The sequence below is a fragment of the Panthera onca genome, chromosome B1, assembly GCF_046562875.1.
Source record: "Panthera onca isolate mPanOnc1 chromosome B1, mPanOnc1 haplotype 2, whole genome shotgun sequence".
NCBI classification, from domain to species: Eukaryota; Metazoa; Chordata; class Mammalia; order Carnivora; family Felidae; genus Panthera; species Panthera onca.
In genome coordinates, this window is record NC_138342.1 from 61,720,321 (window position 1) to 61,742,633 (window position 22,313).

The window sequence follows — 22,313 nt, forward strand, 5'->3', positions numbered from 1 at the left end:
TCAACACAGTGAGCTGGGACAATTGTGGGACTTACCTTGTTTGTTTCTTGTCTGTCAGGGATCCCTGCCCTTGCTCTTTGATGTCTAGTGTCTTATAAGCTTTTACATTTATATTCATATTTATATTTATTCCTGTTTTCCAGTAGTTGCACGTAGAGGGGTAAATCTGGTCCCTCTCCCAGAAGTGGAAATCCCCATGTTTTTGTTTTTGTTTTTGTTTTTTACCCCACATACTCTCAGGCCTGTTACACTCCTCTTTGGTCTTTAAAACTCTGAGCTTTCCCACTACCTTACTTTTGCTCACAGTATTCTCTGTCTGAAGTGCCCCTCTTTCACGTCCACTTTCTTATATCTTCCTTTAGACACAGGTCATATGCCAGATTTTCTCTGGAGATTTTTCAGGTTGACATTACTTTATTCTTACTTCTGATCTCTCACAGCAGTCTGTGCCTCTATTCCGCATCTCCCTTTCCCCCGGATGTTAATCCACCCATTTGTCTGTACAGTCCTTCAACAAACATTTCTGAGTATCCACTGCCGTGTGCCAAGAAGTGCTGGGGACAAACGAAGCTGACATGAAGGCCTGTTTCCTGCACTTAAGGAACTTACAGCTTCGTTGGGTCAACAGGCAAATGATGAACTGTCATGGCATGCGGTCATGGTTCATAGAAGACATGGGAAGAAGTAATCAATTCCACCAAGCACGGGCTGAGGGGGGGATTCAGTTAAAGCCTCCCAGAAGAAATCACGTTTGTGCTGAGTCTTGAATGATTACCAGTCACCCAACAGCATAACATATTTCAGAACTCATATCTGTACTATAGATTTCATCCCCTCCTTTTAATGTTTTTCTTCTCTCTCCTTCCTGCCTTCCGTTTATTCAGTGATTCTCAATTGAGGGTGATTTTGCCCCCCTTCCCACCTGGGGTTATTTGGCCATGTCTGCAGATGATATTTTTCGTTGTCACAATTTGGGGGAGGCAGTGCTACTGGCATCTAGTGAGGAGAGGTCAGAGAGGCTGCTGAAGTTCCTACAATGCACAGGACAGCCCCCTCCCCAACCCCCCAACAAAGGACTATCCAGCTCAAAGTGTCAATGATGCCAAACTTGAGCAACCCAATTTTCATTCAACAAATAATGGGGTGCCTGGGTGGCTCAGTCAGGCGTCTGACTTTAGCTAAGGTCATGATCTCGTGGATCATGAATTCAAGCCCCAGGTCAGGCTCTGTGCTGACAGCTCGGAGCCTGGAGCCTGCTTCAGAATTTGTGACTCCCCGCTCCCCCCTCCCCCCATCTCTGTCTCCTCCCCAGCTCATGCTCTGTCTCTGTCTCTCAAAAAATAAATAAACGTTAAAAAAATAAAAAAAAAACACAAATATTTGTTGAGCACCTATTATGTCATAAGTATTGCTCTAGATGCCCAGGGGGTTGTATCTGCAAAGAATCTCTGAGGCTTACATTTTGAAAGATGAGAGGTGAGACAAGCAATGAGAAGAATATATAGCATATGAAATGATGATCTGTACTGTGAAGAGAAATGACACAGGGAAGGGAGACAAGGAGTGTTGTGAGGTGGTTGCAATTTTTCAACAGTATGCTTGAAACGGAGGGATCAAAGTGCTGAATCCAGCTCTGAGAAGGGATTTCCCCTCCCTCTGCACTGTCCCATCCTCTCTGCTTCAGAAAGACGATCTGACCTGACACTAGAATGACCCACACATTGTGCCTCAGGTTTTTTACATTTTTTAAAAATGTTTATTTATTTTTGAGAGAGAGAGAGAGAGAGAGAGAGGCAGAGTATGAGCAGAGGAGGGGCAGAGAGGGAGACACAGAATCCGAAGCAGGCTCCAGGCTCTGAGCTGTCAGCACGGAGCCTGACGCGGGGCTTGAACTCAAAGACCGCGAGATCATGACCTGAGCTGAAGTTGGATGCTTAACCAACTGAGCCACCCAGGCGCCCCTGTGCCTCAGGTTTAAATGTGAGTGACGGGGCGCCTGGGTGGCGCAGTCGGTTAAGCGTCCGACTTCAGCCAGGTCACGATCTCGCGGTCCGTGAGTTCGAGCCCCGCGTCAGGCTCTGGGCTGATGGCTCGGAGCCTGGAGCCTGTTTCCGATTCTGTGTCTCCCTCTCTCTCTGCCCCTCCCCCGTTCATGCTCTGTCTCTCTCTGTCCCAAAAATAAATAAAAAACGTTGAAAAAAAAATTAAAAAAAAAAAAAAATAAATAAATGTGAGTGAGAATAGAGAGGAGCAGAATCTTGGTGGTTTCATATTTGCCTTGCTCAAGAGTTAAACCCCTTTTTGTTATGAGACATTGTGGGTATTACATCTACACTGTCAGGCTATGATCCAACAGATCTCTTTACATCCTTCCTACACTACTGAGGAAAGGGAGAAAGAAAGGAATGACATCTATTCTCCCTCCTCTTTCTCTCTTCCAATCAGAGGCAAGAGATTGGTGTTAGATAGCAATTTTGTTATTGTTGTTGCTGTTGTTGGATAGCATTTTGATGAAAAGTAGTATAGCATTTATAAGGTTAAGCATGGTGCTGGGCGCATAGTAAGTCTATAACTCATTATTTTGGTTGACTAAGTATTGTTTAAGGTCATTACCCCTTCAGTGAAATATGTGATTTTTATATGATTTCTAGCTGCTTTACATAACTTTCTCCTTTAATGTTTCCTACAACCCTATGGATGGATACTATTGTCTCCATTCTGCAGATGGAGAATTAACTAATTTGCCCACAGACTCATAGCTACTAAGTAGGGGAGGCTGGATTTAAACCCGGGTTTGTCTAAATGCAAAGGCCATGCTTAACCATTACATTATTTTCTCAATTATGAAACTTTCATGATATCTTTGTAAGTCAAAGCATACAGAAACTTCATAAAGTTTCTGTAAAAAAAAATAAAGCAAGGATCAATCATAAGCTAAATATAAATGCTACTGCTTTCAGGGCACCTGAGTGGCTCAGTCCATTAAGCGTCTGATTCTTGATTTCTGCTCAGGTCATGATCTCATGATTTATGAGATCGAGCCCCATGTCAGGCTTTGTGCTGACAGCAAGGAACCTGCTTGGGATTCTCTCTCTCCCTCTTTTTGCCTCCACCCCCCACCCCCGCTCTTTCTCTCTCAAACTAAATAAACTTAAAAAAATCCTTCTGCTTTCATAAGCTAAATCTTAGACTTATTGAAGTGACAAACATAAAAAAACCTAATGAAGTTGGGAATTATGTTATTTTCTGTAGAATTCTTATAAACCAAAGTATGTGAAGATGAAGTATGGAGCCTGGTACCTGAACACCAAGTTGTGGAAAAAGCAAAGAGCAGATGAACCTTTGGTTGACCCTATGGTCTCATGTAAAGCTCAAGATGAGAATTTTAAAAAGGAGCTGCAGGAACGGGTACGTGTATGTGCTGAGATTTGATCATCCGATTGCCATCTCATGGTGAAGTTAGAGTTCTGGGTGGAACAGAGGTTCCAGAAGGTCTTACTGCTTGCGTATTGAACTCGGCAATGAGAAAGCCAAGCCATTCTATGAGGTTACACATATACACATTATATGTGTAGTAAGTAAGACTTGAAATCTCCTGGCTTTATGGTAGACACAATGTCTCAAAAGATGGGGCAACCATTCATCATATACCTAGCATTCTTGGAACAATGGATTCTATGGATAAATTGGCTGTTCAAAGGGTGGTGTGACCTGGTAGGACCACCCCAGTACTCAGAGTGGATATAACGTCATGGGTTCTCTTTGAGTAGATACATGTGAAGCTGGTTTTTATGTCAGCAGTGGGTGCCTGTTAAAGAGTTCAAAACTGCATTGAGGAAGCTTCTTTATGCAATTCCCAGAGTTGCAGGACCTGTCTAGGAGAAAAGGGGTAAAGGTTAATAAGCACCAATTGATATTGCAAAGCAACAGACACACATAACAAGTATGTGCTCTAATTTTACTGCAAATAAACTCTGTGCCTGCCCAGCCTTGTGTACATGCCTCACAGACAGAAGATACTCATTGTAGTCCTGGAAATTTGGAAATAGTGACATGACACCTGAATAGAACTCTGATAAGAATATTTGTGACCCCTTCTCTTTTACGACAGGTCCAAAACTTTCCCCAGATAATGATGTGAAAACACTTCAAAACAAAATGCCATACAGATGTGCTGACTCATTCATTCAGTAATCACTCACCGATTGCTTCCTTTAGATTGGAAAGCTGAGGCAGGAAGGATGGTCACTTTTATCTTTTCTAGTAGTGTATATGAAATTCTTATTTTTCAGATGTAAGGCATGACACAAATTTATGAGCACAAGATGCTTACAGAAGCCAAAAAGTAATGTAAATAATGTTCAGTAGAATTTCTTGGCATATGGTCTTTGAGCAAAGTATCTAAGTTCATGTGAATTTAATACATAACACAAAACTATTTCAGTTGCACTTTAAACAATAACAAAACATGAATAATGAATAAATGAATAATTCTCAATGAATCAAATATTGCAAAACAAAAATAGATGCAAAACTTTTGTTTTAAGGTGTCTATAAGCTCTCTTTTTAGAAATATGTTCTTAAAGACTAATTCTTAAAGGCGTAAGGAATTTTGCAAAATTATTCCATTTTGATGGTGAACACGAGTAAAGATGTTTGCCACAACGGTGACAGTCAGTTCATGAAAAAGAAGTAATGTTTAAATTTTGGAAACTCAGTTATATATTACAGTAAAAGATTGTTTACCAGGCAGCTTAGACATAGGGAGGAGTCAAAACAATGGGATTGTTCTCTAATGATGTTTATAAATCACACTTTTGTACTTCCTGAAGATTGAATTTCCCTGTTAACTTTAGTTGGTGCCACTTGACTATAGCATCCCAATTCACAAGACACAGGAGTGACAGGATGTTGGGAGGGGACAGTCACTATGAGGACTTGGCTATCTTGCTGGGAACACATGACTTTGGTATGTTCTTGACAGAGTTCCTTTGGAAGGTGAAATGGTTTTAAAGAACTGAATTACAATAACATAAACTTATCCATCCAATTTTCAAATTCAAATAAATGAAAGGTAAAACCAAAAAGATATGTGAATGCCCCAAAGATGTTGGGACTGCATCCAATCTTTTCTGATTATCATGCCCTTTGAAGTTTAAGTCAATCAAGTGAATTTACAGGTGTGATTGGCTCTAGTCAATGACTTGTGAATTGGGCAGCATCCCACCTAACAAATAGAAGGGTGCTCCAAAGAGCTGTATAAAATGGAAGGCTTTTATAGGCAGAAATGGGCTGGGTCAAGGAAATTATCAGCAAAAGAAAAGATTGTTCCGGCAAGGTCTCCTTTCTAAGGTGGAAGCACGGGGTCCTATGCAGAGTACATCACTAGTGCTGATCTGGAAATTCCAGACTAATGGGTTTAAAATTCCACTCCTGGGGGAGCTGAAACTGCAATTAGATTAGGTATTAAATCTTGGTGGCACTTAACGTAAGTGACTCCGTTTGCTTCTTTTTCTTTTTAAGTTTATTTATTTATTTTGAGAGGGAGAGAGAGAGAGAGAGAGAGAGAGCACAAGTGAGCAGGGAGGGGAGGGGCAGGGAGAGAGGGAGAGAGAGAATCCCACACTCTGTCAGTGCAGAGCCCAAAGCAGGGCTCAGTCTCACAAATGGTGAGATCGTGACCTGAGCCAAGATCAAGAGTGGGACGTTTGAGCCACCAAGACACCCCTCCATTTGTTTCTTTTTAACAATGCCCTTCCTTTTCATGAAACTGTCAGCTGAACTGAGAGGTGTGATCAAAATATAAGGTATTAGTGCCAATCTCAGCTAGTGCTCTGTAGTTCTCAAAGCTTTTGTGGATCCTGTTTTTTTCATGAATCTCTGTGGCATTTACAGGTCATGACTTCAGGCTCACAATTTTTTAGTCAGTCATTCTCTTTGTCCCTTTTTTGATGTTCCAGCCTTAAGGAGATCATTTGCTTGGTGATTAGCAGCTATAAACATGCATTTGGAGTTTTTGAGAGACTGGAACACACCAGGGGGATTGTTATGAAAATTCTAAGCAGGCTAATTCCCACTGTTTGGAGTGCTCTTTGGAGCCATGGTTCCTGAGACCCAACTAATCGGAGAACGGAGAATGACCCAGCAGTAAGAGTCACCCTTTGAAGCCAAGTGGCTTGCTCGGTGATGTTATGTAACTGAGTTTCAGCTTCCCAAGAAGTGTTAATCCAGGTACAGCATGTGGTGTTGGCCACAGCACAGACACCTCCTGGCTCAGCTAAAAGCTAATCCTGTTATCAAGAACGACTTTGGCCAGAGAGTCTACGGATCTTTCCTGGGCAGCTCGTGTCTTAGCAATGGAATCTGCAATGTCCCCAAGAGTTAAGGAGAAGTCTCTGGTCATAGTCTGATTTGTATTTGTTCCTAAACCAGAGGTCAGTCAGGTTTTTAGTGCATATGGGAAGAGAATCACCTAGCCTGAAATAAAAAGTCATCCTAAGTGCCTTACAAAGATGGATGCTGCTGCTGAGATCTCTTGGTGAGTGGGGGCAGATCTGATCTTGATAATCATGGGAATGTGGGGGTGCAAATGTATGAAGATTCACATAGATAAATGTGTCTACTTCTGAGCAGGGGTCGACTGTAGTTTGTGGTGACATTGGGAATATAAGAGAAATTAGTCACAGGGAGGACCAGTGGGTCTCTTGTCTCTTGCATGATGACAAATCCAGTTTGACAAATCTGAAAGTTTGCCTCCCTTAGCAATGGACTGGGAGAGACAGATGATAGAATTATCTTTCCTGGCCAATGTTAGAGTAATGAAAAGAAATAGAAGAAGAAGGGGTTTCATGTTTAGTCAAATTATGAAATGTTGACTACCCAGTGTTTTGGGTAGAAGCAGTCTACTTTGGTGCCAGATACTTCTCTTTCTCATCAATGTGACTCGAAGGTCTCCAGCATCTGTACAGGACCAGATTTCAAGTGGAGGTTTCTTTAGCTGTGAGATGTGTGTCCAGGGCTCAATGCCCTCTAGTTTTGTAGTAGTGTCAGTGGTCTGGAGTGCTTGGTAAGATCCCTTCTAATGGGGCTCAAGGGTTGTCTTCCTCTGATGATGCTTCTAGAGTACCCAATCACCAGGCTCTAGACTGACCAACAGGATCCCTTGAATTGGGATTAGGGAAGTCTTCTTTAGTCTGTTGATGATAGGCTTAAGCATCAGACAGTAAAGACAGTAGCTGGTCATACTAGCATGAGACAACAAGGGATCAGCCGAAGGTTGTATAAGACATTGGTCTGCTGGTGACCAGATCCTGAGGAGTGAGTTTATGTTTCCCAAAGGGGGTGCTGCAAACAGTCAGGAAGACCAAAGGCAATACCGTCAGCCAGGGGAGCCCAGTGATTTCAGCCAGTTTAGAAATTTTAAGTTTGGGGATCCCATTAGTTCTCCCAACCTTGCCTGATGAGTCAGGGTGATAAAGACAATGATAATTCCAAAAAGTCAGCAAGGTTTTCATTAAGCCTCACATGATATGTCAAGTCAAATGGGTACTTGGCAATGGGTACTTGATCACTGGAGATTGTGGAAGCTATCCCCCAATGGGAAACAAATTCTCTGACAGTGTCTTTGTACTGTGAGGGCATCACCCTTGCAGCAAGGGAAGGCTTCAAGGAATCTACAACACACAAGTGCAGTGACAAGAACATACTGAAACCCACATGAAGTGGCAGTTTAATGAAGTCCAGCTGCAGCTGTTCAAAGGGTCCAGAGGGAGGAGGTCTGAGGTCTTTGAAGACAAAAATAGTTTTTCTAGGATTATGGACTTGGCAGGTCAGATTGCTGCAGACTCTTTTTGCAATTTTATAGAAGTCTCTCCCCCAATGTCAATTCATAATTTGAGTTCATCTTAAATGCCCAGTGGTGGGTTTAGTAATGCAAAAACCAAAAAGTGGGGTTTGTCAGGGATCCAGGAAGAGCCAAGCAGCTGTCTTGGTTTTCCTGTGGCCCCAACTGTTCATTTAATTTACAGCCCTTGCTTACCCATCTTAATTTCTGACTCCAGAGCAGACTATTGCCATGTTACAAGGACATTAGGATGGCAAAATCTGTCAATGAGGGGTCGTTTTTTGTTTTTTTTTTTGTTTGTTTTTTTTGTTTTTTTGCAGAAGCAGAATGGATTTCATCCATATGTGCCACAATATTTATAGATTTTTTTGCTGTTGCCTCTGCATGAAAGTCAGCTGGGGCATTTGCCTGACACTCAGGTTCAGTCTTTCAGTATGAGCCTCAATTTTGATTACAGCAATTTCAGGAGGTGAGAGGATAGCAGTAAGAAGATCATTTACTTGTCCATTTTTGACTGAGTCCCAGAGGACATAAGAAAGCCCCTTTTTTTCTGTAATATGCCTGAATCATGGACGACCCCCAAGGCATACTGGCTATCAGTATTTTAAGTTTGTCCTTCTGATAATTGGCATGCTCTGGAAAGGGCGTGGAGCTCTGCTTGTTGCATGGATGTAGCTTATGAAATATTTCCTCTTTCGAGTAGGTCATGTTCGGTAGTAAGAGCACAGCCAGCCTAGAAATCCATTTTTTTTCATTTCTACAGTATGACCCATCACAAAGGTTAGATCAGGAGTAAAGGAGTATCTCATCCATAAGGACATGGTATCACAAAATGGGACATTAGTACCCTGTAGTCATGGATTTGCCTCCTTCAGATAGAGGTAGTAACATAGCAGGATTAAGGGTGTTGCAAAGTTTAATAGTTTTTTTTTAAGTTTATTTATTTATTTTGAGAGAGAAAGAGAGTGCAAGTGGGAAAGGGGAAGAGAAAAAGGGATAATCCCAAGCTCTGTGTTGATAGCACAGAGCCTGACGTGGAGCTTGATCCCATGAACTGCGAGATCACTATCTGAGCCAAAATCAAGAGTTGGATGCTTAACTAACTGAGTCACCCAGGCACCCTAAAGGTGTTGCAAAGTTTAAGACACAGATTGGTGAAAGCAGAAGGATCTCATAGGAAGTTAGTCTACTTGCAAGAAATGTTGTCAATTCTGAGTTAAGTAGACTTTGGACAGTGGGTGAAGTTTGCAAGGAAACATCATTTCCTAGGGTCAGATCTGATGAGGGTTATACTTACTTTGCAACTATGACTGTAGCCTTAAGATGGCTACATAGGCATGAGCAATTCAATCAGGTTGTGTACTGTACGAGGCAATAGGTCTACGTTTATTACCATGCTCTTGTGTGAGCATTCCCAGGGCTTGATTATCCCTTTCCTGCACAAATAAGGTGAAAGGTTCTGGATAGTTAGGTGGCCCCAGGGCAGGCAGTTCTTAAGGCTCTTGCTTTAGTCTCCTAAAAGTCTGTTCCTGTTTGTCTTCCCAAGGAAAGTGTTCAGGGACTGAAATTTTAGTCAGTCCCTAGAGTTGGATAGCTAATAGAGAAAATTTAGGAGTCCATAGGCTGCAGTAGCGAGCCAAGCCTAGTAATCCACAAACCTGTCACCTAGTTGACAGAAATTCCTGGATCAACTTAATTCTTTTGGGAGACAGCTGAATTCCTCCAGGGCTTAGATAATGACCCAGGTAATGAACAATGTCTAGAGATAATTATAATTTTTTCTTAGAGACTTTGTGTCTCTTTTCAGCTAACTGCTGTAGCAAATAAATGGAATCTTTTATGGATTCCTCTTTAGTAGCCGAGCATAGCAAGAGGTCTTCTATATATTGTAAAAGGGTTGATTTCCCTTGGAACTGGAGTGTGCTTAACCCTGGGTGAAGTGCTCTAGAGAGGTGAGAAAGAGCCTCAATGAACTCTTGAGGCATGATTGTCCAGGTATAGTGTTGATAGTTCCAAGTAAGGCAAATAGATAGTGGTTACTGGGGTCTCCAAGGATGTTGAAAAAGGCTAAACAGAGGTCCATGGTAGTGGACCATTTTGAGTCTGGTAGAACTTGTGACAAAGGGGTGTTCAGGTTTGGAATGACTGGGAGATGGGGAATAAATGTCTTATTAATAGGTCTCAAATCCTGGAAAAAAATCAATATCCCGGTCCATTAGGTTTCTAGACTGGCAAGACTGGGCAGCTGTTGCAGGAACTGGTACAGGGAATGATTAACCCTGAGCAATTAGGTCTTCTATGGGTTTGACGCCTCAGGCTTTAATGGTTATTGAGGTGATTTAGGGAGAGGCTTAGTTATACCTAGGAATGTGTAACAGCTCAGCTGCTATTTTGTGAGCTTTTTCTAATCCCTGAGATGTTGAAGACCAAAGAGCTTGAATATCATCCATAGGGTTTTGCTGTCTTGCTGACTGCATCCATTTTTGGGCTTCACATGTTTACATGCTGATAAAGACCTGGCATCTTGGTGTCATAGGCACTGATAAGGACTCAGATTCTTCAAAAAACTTCCAGGCTTTCTCCCTAGATTTAGGAATTTCTTTAATTACAGCCATTAAATGTTCAGTCGTTGACCAAGAGATAAAAGATAACTGAGAAATTCGTTTGCAACCTTGGTAGTTTTATTTTATTTTAATTTTATTTATTTTTTAAAGTGTATTATTTACTTAGAGAGATAGAGAGAGCCAGACAGCCGGAGAGAATGTGCAGGAGAGGGGCAGAGAGAGAGGGAGAGAGAGAATCCCAAGCAGGCTCTAAGCTGTCATTGTGGAGCCTGATGTGGGGCTCCACCTGTGAAATCATGACCTGAGCCGAGATCAAGAGTTGGTCCCTTAACTGACTGAGCCACTCAGGCCCCCCCCCCCCCCCCCGGTAGTTTTATTTTAAAAGGTAACTGGTAACTGTCCAATAGTCTCTTAAGAGTGGAAAGGGTGTTCAGACAGAGGATTAGTAAAACATGAGTTGTCAGGTGAAAAAGGATGGGGGAGCAGTAGGAGTTACATCAGTCCTGTGGTCTTTTGTTTTCTGTACCTCTAGTGTCTTTAATTTTTCACTGGCTTTTTGTAACCAAGTCTTTTAATGAGGCTATTTTGGAATCTTCAAACCTTGTGGAGACGTCTGCATACCAACTAAAGTAAGCATCCCATTCTGTGTGTTCAACTTGGACCCTCTTGCCCTCAAGTGCTTTTTTCCCTTTTTAAAAAATGTTTATTTATTTTGAGAGAGAGGGGGGGGGAGGGAGAGCATGAATGGGGGAGGGGCAGAGGGAGAGGGAGAGAGAAAATCCCAAGCAGGCCCCATACTGTAAGTACAGAGCCTGATGCAGCAGGGCTTGATCTCAGGGTCATGAGATCATGACCTGAGCCAAAATCAAGAGTTGGATGCTTAACCAACTGACCCACCCAGGCACCCCTCTCAAGAGCATTTTCAAAATAAGTGATCTTGTCTAATTGGAATGTTCCCCATAATGGCCATTGTTACTCTAGGTTATTTTTAGTAAAATTTTGCCATTTTGCTAGATATCTGCAGTCTCTGGGACCATAGTTCTCAGACATTAAAATAGACAAGCATGTGGGGAGGTGGATCTCTGGATATAAAGGATCCCGTTTCTTTTAGCTAGCAGGTCTTTGGGTTTCTTGGAGCTAAATTGATACTCAGATTGCCTATCACAGAAGTCCTCTTAAAGTGGCAAGCACTGTAACAACCTTTAAATGCTCAACCCCACCCCACCAATCTTTTCCGCTCAGCTTCTGAGATTATTATTAGCAACTAGCCCTTATTTAATACTTAATACCTGAGGCCTCCCCCTGGACCCATCCAGCCCAAGTCAGGCCCAGAGCAGCTGAAATTGGACCCAGTCCAATCCCAAATCAGACCCAGTCTGGTTTTGAAGTTGGACCCAGTCCAACTCTGACCCATAACCACTAGAGTTCCCTGTGTGGAATCTGGAGATTAGAAAAAGGATTGAACCAGCAGACCTGAAAGTATAGGGACTGTGGACTGATCCCAAACAAATGGGGAACTATAGCTGCCACCAAGCGGTTCCCAACATGGATCTGGTGATAGAACCAAGGGCGGGGCTTTCCAGTGGAAGGGAAATGTGGAAAGCCAGTTAGGTCACCAGCTTGATGCAGGGAGCGGAGCTCAGAACTGAAACCAAGTGACCAATGGCCCTCAGAAGCAGCAAGAGAATGAAGTGTTCTCAGGCACCACGTCTGTTTCTTGTTGTTCCCCAAAGCCACCGGAAGTCTCCTTTGGTCCCCCTGCTGCCACCAAACCGTCAGAGAACAAAAATTCAACCAAGTTAATTTGAAGATCTAATTGCCTTTATTCAGTGATCCATGAATTGGGCAGCATCCCATCTAACAGACAGAAGTGTGCTCCAAGGACTTGCACAAAATGGAAGGCTTCTATAGGCAGAAATAGGGCAGGATAAGGAAGTTATTAGCAAAAGAAAAGAAAGGATTGTTTTAGGTAAGGTCACCTTCCTTAGAGGGAGGGGCTGGGGTCCTTATGCAGAGTACCTCACTAGTGCTCATCAGAAAATTCCAGACTGACTGGCTTAAAATCCCACTCCTGGGAGAGGCTGAAATGGCAGTTAGGTTAGGTGTTAAATCTGGGTGGGGCTTAACAGAAGTGACTCCTTGTTGGGGCTGTTGTTCTTTTTTAACATCTAAAAATTGTGGCTATTTGTCCTGTGGGAAAAACACTCCTGTTTCTTCCTCTACTACTCTCAGTTCTGGTCACCAAATGTATCCAGTTTCCCCCCTCACCCCCAAGCAATTCTCTGATTCACCAGACATCAGCTGGGTGTCCTCCAACTTAACTCATTTCCGACACTCTACCTGGAGTTTGCATCAGACCCCACAGGTTAAGGGCTCAGTCTCGCAACACTGCCCTCACAATCACAAATTGAGATTATCACCTGTGCTTCTGACCATTCAGCTGGGATTCCCCCACACCTCCTCCTCAGGTTCTATCATCTGCTCGAAAACTTAGGAAAACAACTTACCAGATTATGGCTTTATTATAAAAGGATATAACTCAAGAATAGCCAGATGCACAGAGCGAGGTATATGAAAAAGGGTGCAGAGCTTCTGTGCCCTAGCCAGGCACACCACCCTCCTGAAATCTCCACATGCTCACCAGGCTGGAAGTTCTCTGAACCCTATCCTTTTGGGTTTTTATGGAGGCTTTCATAAGTAGGAATGGTTGTTTCAATCATTGGTCACCAGTGATTAATTCAGCCAGAGATTTCAGGGTGGAGTCAAAAGTTCCAATACGTGGTTGTTTCCTCTGGCAACCTGACCCCATCCTGTGGCTATTGAGGGACTTTCCAAAAATCACTTCATCAAAATAAACTCTGTTGTGACTAAAAGGGGCTAGTTGTGAAGAACACAAAATTCTCCTTTCATCTTTGTGGCTCTTATTAGTTGGAAATTGCCATGGTTTTAGGAGCTCTGTGCCGGGAATGGGAAGAAGACCAGATATATTTCTTATTAAAAATCACAATATTGTCCAATGGAGTAGTACTCAGCTATCAAAAAGAATGAAATCTTGCCATTTGCAACTACGTGGATAGAACTTGAGGGTATTATGCTAAGCGAAGTCAGTCAGAGAAATACAAATATATGACTTCACTCATATGAGGAATTTAAGATACAAAACAGGTAAACATAAGGGAAAGGAAGTAAAAATAATACAAAATCAAGGAGAGACGCAAAACATAAGACACTCTTAAATACAGAGAACAAACTGAGGGTTGCTGGAGGGGTTGTGGGTGGGGGGATGGGCAAATGGGTAAAGGGCATTAGAGAAGACCCTTGTTGGGATGAGCATTGGGTATTATACATAAGGGATGGATCACTGGAATCTACTTCTGAAATCATTATTGCACTATATGCTAACTAATGTGGATGTAAATTTAAAAAAAAATTTTAAAAATCATAATAAAAAAAAGAAAAGAAAATCACAGTATTGTGCCTGGGTGGCTCAGTTGGTTAAGCGTCTAACTCTTGATTTCAGCTCAGGTCACAATCTCATGGTTCGTGGGATGGAGCCCCACATCAGTCTCTGTGCTAACAGCACAGAGACTGCTTGGGATTCTCTCTCTCTCTCTCTCTCTCTGCCCCTCTGCTGCTTATCCACGTGCTCTCTCTCTCAAAATAAATAAATGAACATTAAAAAAAGATAAAAATAAAAATCACAGTATCATACTTATTAATCTCAAAAAGGTTAGATTCCAGACATCTTGACTTAATAATTGTCTAATTGCTAAACTGTATTGCTTATCTTTAATACAATGGTAGAGAAAGGAGAGAAAGTTGGACATCTTTTGAAAGCCTTTATATTCACTGATTTGAGAACATTATCCACACATACACTCCCAGATGAGGAGGAAGTGATTTAAAATAAGGTACTTCATAAAGAGCTTAAATGCTTTTAATTAGGACAAGAATGAAATCAAGCTTCTGACAGCTGACTTTTTTTTTTTTTTTTTTTTTTACATGTGATTCCTCTTTTAGGGGGAGTTACTTGCAGACCTTCATGGAACAATTGCCTTTAAGGATTTCATTCTAAGCAGGGGCTACAGGATGCCGAGTGTGAGTAAAGGGTCATTTCAGAAAGGCTTGCTGAGGGGCTCCCGGTTGTTGATAGGGCAGAGTCAGCACCCTCTCCAAAGCAAAATATGGTTGAGTCTTGAACGACATAGGCTTAAACTGTGGTCTACTTACACGTGAATTTTTTTTTTTTTTGATAAATGTAGTATGTTACTGTAAACATATTTTCTCTTCCTTATGAGTTTCTTAATAACATTTTTTCTTTAGCTTACTTTAATGTAAGAAGACAGTCTATAATAAATATAATACACAAAATCTATGTTAATCAACTGTTTATGTTATCAGTAAGGCTTCTGGTCAACAGTAAGCTATTGGTAAAGTCTTTGGGGAGTCAAAGCTTATACACGAAGTTTCAGCTGAGTGGGGGGTTGGTGCCCCCAACCCCTGTAGCAATGTTCAAGGGTCATTAGTACTTCTCATACCAGGACTCAGGTTCCTGGAAGGAAGGGCATGCTTTTCCCTAGACAAAGGCCCAGAGATAGGATTTGGCTTTTGCTTTTTTTATTCTACCTATTTGGTTTCTGCTGTCAGAGGTGCTGTCTTCCTGCCGACTCACCTGTCTGGAGTTTGGCCTTAACGGGGGCAAAGTGGAAGGGGTCTATGTGCAGGGCATGTATCTTGCAAACTCTGTTACTCAAACACTCTGAAGTCACTAGGAAGTCTTTGAGTGTCTTTTACTTCCACATCTAAGGACAGAGAGCTATGGCTCGGGTCAGGACAAAATGGAGCTGAGATTCACAATAGGAATTAGCCTGTGTGGGTCAGCCTTGTGTGGAAACAGACTAGGACAAATGTTCACTTCCCAGGGGCCCACCAATATCTTTGTATTTTTCCCACTTTCTCTCACCCCTCATCTAGTTTCTCCTCTTTTAACTTGTAAAGCTAGCCCCAGCTGCCTCCCACTTGGAGCGGCCACCTTTGGAAGGCCAGTTGCAACACGGGTGGGGTGGGAGGTTGGCAGAGTGGACCATTTTTAGCAGAAGGGCCTCAGAGCCCAGAGTTCTGTGTCCAGACCAGCCCTGTCACCACAGCAAGAAAACAGCTAGTCATGCTGCCAAAGTCATAGCTGTTAAGTCATGTGTTTATTCAGGGCCCTCTGTGTGCACATCCCATGAGTCTTTAGGAAGCCATGCAGCCAAGATGGTCAGAAGGTTGGGAGATGGGACACTGGATTTCTTTTTTCCCATGAATGATACAACTAACAATAGCTTATACTTACTGGCAAATAAATATATTGACAAAACTCAGATGCAGACTGGTTTCAAAGTTAAATGTGAGGGGAAGTCTAGAGTGTGAGGAGAGAAGGGTGAAAAGACTCCATTACAGAACTGGGATGAGGGGTGCCTGGGTGGCTCAGTCGGTTAAGCATCTGACTTTGGCTCAAGTCCTGATCTCACAGTCTGTGGGTTCGAGCCCCATGTTGGGCTCTGTGCTGACAGCTCAGAGCCTGGAGCCTGCTTCAGATTCTGTGTCTCCCTCTCTCTCTGCCCCTCTCACTCATGCTCTATCTCTCTCTGTCTCTCAAAAATAAATAAAAGTTAAAAAAAAAACTGGATGAAATATCTCCTTTAGCTTTGAGCATCAATAAGAGGCTTGTGAGATATATTTACCATACTTATATACATTTATGTACTTATAACTGCCTAATCTGTATGTGAGGGTCACATAAATGTACATTTGCATACTTACATGTGTGAAATATACAATATGTTGATAATATTTTATATGATAACATAATTGCACATATTATAGATTTTATAACATATATAAATGCACTTAAGCACAAGTATAATTATGTGATATATATATGATAATTATGTGATATATATATAAATGTGATGTGTGTGTATACTCACACACATATATATTCCTCTTGCCAAAGATTATATATAATCCTTGTTTTTATATATATATACATATATAATCCTTATATATGTATATATATGTATATATATATGTAAATATGTATATATATGTATATATATATGTAAATATGTATATATATGTATATATATATGTAATCCTTGTTTGCTGTTATAATAACTCAGTTCTGTCATAATATTTTTAGTGGCAGAACTCAGAAGTTTTTTTTTCATTTTGATCTGTCCCCTTTTGGTTCTATTCATTTTGTTGATGAATATTTAGTTCAACTTTGGGCAAAGTTGACTATACTCTTTTAGCTGCATTAACTAAAGATAGATGATGCCCCTGACCACAGCTGAGTCCTCTGAGAACCCCTGTCATTCAAAACCCTGGAATATATCTTCTTCCTTTATTCTTACATCCCATATCATCTATTTTATCAATATAATTTCAACTAAAAGAGAGGAGGGAATATATTTTACTGTATCTATTTCATAAATATGTCATACATATATTTCACATATGTATGTCATATATACATAAATATTCCCTTTTTACTCCCATAAGGTCTATGTACATTGTACATACACATTCATATGTTACATGAACACAGGTGCTTTACACACATTCCAGCATCTGCTGCTGGATTGTCCACTCTATTCATTACTCTTGGCTTCATTCTGTCTGCTACACAGATGGGTCCCGGGTTTTTAATAGAAGGGATGAGCAGCACAAGGCTTTGTTGAGCTTGAGCTGAGCTGGGCTGGACTCGGGCAGAGAACAAATGGGAATTAGATCTAGGTATTTCTGATGCTGTGAAACTACCTTCCAAAGTCCCACATCTCTCGTGGCCAATTACCAACATGAGATTTTGAGTACCAGAAGGATATAGGTCCGAGTGTGAGATTGTGAATTTGTGTATGGTAGTGGCTGTGGGCAGGACTGTACAATTTTTGTTTTCCAATCTAATGAAGGTTTACTCATCTTTTGTGTTTTTTTTTTTTAAAGTTCCTTGAGAAGATGTACATCAGGAAGGAATGTTAATGTGAGTGTAATAAGACTTCTATAAAATAACTCAAGCATAGAAGAATCTTGGGAGGATGATTAGACCAATTTTATTTACTACATACTTGGCTATTTCTCTACCTCATTTTTAAACCTTAAATACAATTTATGAGTGTTCCGTGGTTGTACAACTTTGACTTGGCAACGTTCATAATTTCATACCTAATACAAACATTTCACAATGGCTCTCTGCTTCTGTTAATCAGTATCTTATGTATCATATCAACTGTGAGATCAATATTCACATATAGTCTTCTCATATTTTTGTGGCATTGTCAATATAACATAGTTATATCAGCTATTTGTAAAAAACGTATAAAACCATAATAAAAGCAGAATTACTCTCTTGCATTTTCCAATAGTATTATTTTCCTTGGTTTTGAGTGAACACCTCCTTTATTCTTTCTTTAGAATATTATTTTCTTTAATTTTGAACTAAAGACTAAGACATGTTAGTCTTGATAATAAATGTCATAAGTCATAAAGTTTAATGGTGACTCAAGATGATATATATTTCTATTTTTTAATTTAAAAATGTTTATTTATTTATTTTGAGAGAGAGAGAGAGAGCGCGCACATGCATGAAGGAGGGGAAGTGGGAGAGGGAGAGAATCCCAAGCAGGCTCTTCACTGCCAGTGCAGAGCCCAGCATGGGGCTTGATCTCACAAACTGTGAAATTATGACTTGAGCAAAAATCTAGAGTTGGATGCTTAACCGATTGAACCACCCAGGCGCCCCTCAGAATGATATAGATTTTTAAGTTAATTTTCCAAAAATTATTTTTTGTTAAAAATGTTAATGCTCCTGTTAGGAAAATCAGAAAAAGTAAACTAACAAAAATAATATTGAAAATGTGACTAATTCCTGTAGAGTCAACAATAACCACTCTTAACTCATTGGAACATATCCTTCTAGATCTTTCTCTATGAAACCCACTGTGTAAAATTTAATCAAAAAGGGAATTTATTAAAAGCATATTGAGTCCCAAAGTTTTCTGAGTTACTGAATCTGTCTTCAAATATAAAGTTTTTGGGTGATGACCTTTCATCCTTAGGGACTGTCCTGATTTCATCTCAATCATCTGTATGTTGTACTGACTACATAGCAATTGTGCCATAAAATGAGTCTTTGCCATGCCCTCTGTGAAGCCAGAGTTTAGGGTGACGGAGTACATGATAGAAGCATGAACCCCACAGTTTCAGCCCACTCCTGTAAAATTAGTTACTTAGTGAGAACCAGTGTTGGGTAGAATTCCATGGCAGTGAATAAACATTCAGTACATCTATCAGTGTTGGTGTGGGCAGAGGTTGGTTACACAGGAAAACAAATCCAAATCAGAAAACGTAGCTATTCCAGTTAGGCCACTTTTCTCAGACTTCCTGGATGTTTTCAACTCATCACACATGCCCACATGTATGGTAGCCCACAAGAGCAACAGAAGGACAGCTGCTCCTCCCGCACGCCCAGTGGAGGAGGAATCTGGTTCGATGAGACAGGCTGGGGCAGGATTTGGGCAATCAGTGCTGGGATCTGACAGTCAGGTGCTGAGTAAGAAGTGGTGTTGGCAGTGGTGGTCTGGAGAGAATCTACTTCTTTTTCTGGCCACACTGCTCCTGGCTTTGTTACATTCATGCCTAATTTATATCAGGCACTCAGGTTTAGTTTTAATTGCCGGACAACTAAATATTCAACAGGAGCAGAAGCCAGATCAGCCTTGGTGAGGGGAAAGTCCAAGTTGCTGAAACCCACGTATAGTCTGCATTTCTGCCTCTATGCCCACATTGTTCATGAGATCACCAGGCAACGTTGGAGTGCCTGGGGAAAGAAGTGGGCTGACATCCAAGGCTAGGTAAGCCTTTTCACCTGATTATTGAGCACTTCCTCTACAGTGGAGACCTTTGGTGGGTATTCACGAAGAACCAAATATCCTCATACTCCAGAGGATCCGTTCTCAGAGATCCCCTGACTACCTCTTCTCCCAAGCATCTTTGTCACCATCAGCCTTGCATCTGTGATCCTTCCGAGTCTGGCTGCTGAGCTAAATCCTCAGCTACTGACTAGTATAGGTGACATGTGCACCTCAGGCCATTTCTCCTTTCAGACAATGTGATCAACAAGATGAAATCCTAAGAATTCGCCCTACTGGAAAATTCTCCCCAGTTGTTCTTCAGGGCCAGCCTTGAGCTGGGCTTTAGTGTTGTGGCGTCCACTTGTGGCTGCTGTGATCGTATTGTGCAGGTTGTCTGTTCAGAGACCTGATCTCAGAGAACATCCCTAGTCAGATGTGTAGGCTGAGGAAGAGTGGCCGTGTGAGAGGACTGGGCACTCCATGCAATTTGTTGTGTCTTCAATTTCTGCTCGAGCCCAATCCCATACAGAAAACTTCCACGTGATCGTGAGAAGCAATATAATTTGGTAATTAAACATGTGGACTTTGGAGCCAGAGGGCCTGGGTTCACGCCAAGCTCTGCTACTTATGAGCTCGATGACTAGAGGGCAAACTGCTCATCCTCTCTCCATGTCAGTTTTCTCAGCTAACATAGGGATAATAGCAGTAATAACAGAACTGCCTCCCAGAATTTTGGTGAATATCAAAGGAAATGCTATGCGTAAAGTGCCCATAAGAGAGCCTGGCACAGTGTGTGCACACGCTAAATACTAGCTGACTTTATGGATTGGTGGATCAGATGACCCCGAGTTTATAATGGGCACCAGTCGCTTGGTTACCTAATGGCTCATGATCAGGCCCCCATATTTATCAGTGCCAAGCGACAAACCAAGATCAGTCTCTCAAAAGGAGAACAGTTATATGCCACAGAGTTCAGGGCCAGGCTGCAAAATCCTGGGGGCCTGTGCTCCGCTTCGCCTTTCTGGACGTGACAAAGCTCCATTCTGCAGCCTTATCTGCCACAGGTGTTTCAAGCACATTGGATTCATTGGATCAGAGGCCAGAGCTTCCTGGACCAGCTACAAGTCTTCTCTTGCTGCAGGCTGCACTCAAAGCTGGCAACCTCTCAGATTACTGAAGAAAGGAGCTGAAACAGCACATCTAAATCTGGCCTTCAATATCCAAAGAGAAGGCTAGTACGCCATTATATTTTATTTCCAACACCCAGATATAGTAGATGTAAATAACTTCAAGAGCATAGATACTAACGAAAGTTTGTTAACAACTAGAAAGTGATACGTCTTTGAGTTTTTATTACCTTTGTGGTTAATGTAATTTATTACTTTAAAAGTTTTTTTTAGTTTATTTATTTATTTATTTTGAGAGAGAGAGAGAGAGATAGTGCAAGCGGGCTCTGCACCATCAGCACAGAGCCTGATGTGAAGCTCGAACTCATGAACCATGAGACCATGACCTGAGCCTGAATCAAGAGTCGGAGGCTTAACTGACTGGGCCACCCAGGCACCCTGTGAATGCAATTTATATAACTGTAAGTATATTTAAGTTTTAATAATGACTACGTTTACCCAACCAGCTCACTAAATTCCTGAGAATTTATTAATTGACTTTTGTGATCTGGTACAAAGAGTCTCTAGCACATTACTGATGGGAGAATTCAGGGGCATGAAAGATGTTAGGGGTGGAGAATGAAGAGAATCAGCTATTTCCACAAAGGTCATTACAGAGGCTTCGTGCGAGGAGGGAAAAGCCTCACACACAGGGGAGTAGGGAGAATCTGACAAGGAAGGCTGTGTTAGCTTGCGTCTGCCAAGGAGCAGATGGAAAAATAGGATTCGAAGTTAAAGAGATTTCCTGGGAGAGGAAGCAGGAGGACATGGGGAGAGCCTTTAGATGACAGTGCATGTGTGATGCCTGTGGAAGGAGAGAGGGAAGGAAGGAGGATTGGGGAAGGAAGAATCTTGAACTGCAACATAATTCAAATAACGGTTTGGCCAGGCCAATGGGGAGTCTTCAAGTCAAAGCTGCCAAAAGGCGGATTCTCACATCTTGCCAGAATGGCCCAGCCTTGGTACTTCCGTGTGCTCTGTCATTGGTTTGGGAGCAGCCCCAGAGAGCATGGCCTCAGTGCAAGGGTCAGCAGTAGCCCCGTGTCAGTCAGTTATACTCTGTACAGCAGGAGATCTGAGTGGTGTATTTCCATAGGCTCGGGGGTTTGGGGAACTAGAAGCCATCTGAATCTTCCTGTGTGTTCACATTTCAGCATTCAGGGTCTCACTTTTTCCCAAGCAATGTTCTATCTTCACAAAAGAGATCTGGCAAAGCTGTGAATTCAAATGGTATTTTAATTCAGCTCATTCAAAAGGTCCATTTCTCCCCCTCTTTCTCTCTCAGTTTAATAGCTGCAAGACATGAAATTCCTTTAGAAAGTCCTTTAAGGAGTTCCTGATTTGAGTGGGGGATCTGTGTTTGATTTTAAAATGTCCACAAATTATTTAATGCTTCTCCCTTCAACATGTGGTGTGTAACTCCTTTTCCCTGAGTGTGGGCTGTATCTACACTTGGTTTTTAGCAGGACAATGTGGGAGAAGTGATGATGGGTGATTTCTAAGACTAAATCATAAGACATTGTGGCTTCCTCCTTATCTTCACTTGGATCCTTTGCTCTGGGAGAGACTAGCTGTTATGTTGTGAGGACACCCATCCTACCTATAGAAAGGCCCCCATGGAAAGGAATGGAAGCCTTCTGCAAACAGCCATGTGAATAAGCCATCTTGGAAGTGGATCCTCCAGCCCCATGAAGACTTCAGATGATACTGGAAGCCTGACTGACATCCTGACTGCAGCCACGTAACAGATTCTGAGCCTCAACCACCCAACTAAGGTGCTTCTGAATTCCTGACCCATAAACACTACTCTGATGATTCTTGTGTTAAGCCGTTACATTTAGGGATT

At 41.8% G+C, this 22,313-nt stretch overlaps 1 protein-coding gene across 2 annotated transcripts in view; it reads left to right on the plus strand.

Moving 5' to 3' along the window:
* FAM47E (family with sequence similarity 47 member E) overlaps nucleotides 1–17,783 on the plus strand; it is a 36,965-nt gene extending 19,182 nt beyond the window's left edge. Inside the window, exons 6-8 of one of the 2 annotated variants that reach the window (XM_060654832.3) lie at nucleotides 3,253–3,408; nucleotides 14,428–14,505; nucleotides 17,395–17,783. In XM_060654832.3, coding sequence (XP_060510815.3) covers nucleotides 3,253–3,408; nucleotides 14,428–14,505; nucleotides 17,395–17,430 — 270 coding nt within the window. In that variant the 3' untranslated portion in view covers nucleotides 17,431–17,783. Of the gene's footprint in view, nucleotides 1–3,252; nucleotides 3,409–14,427; nucleotides 14,644–17,394 lie in introns of those variants that run through there. The other variant, XM_060654831.3, reaches the window with a different exon arrangement.
* Nucleotides 17,784–22,313: the final 4,530 nt, after the last annotated feature.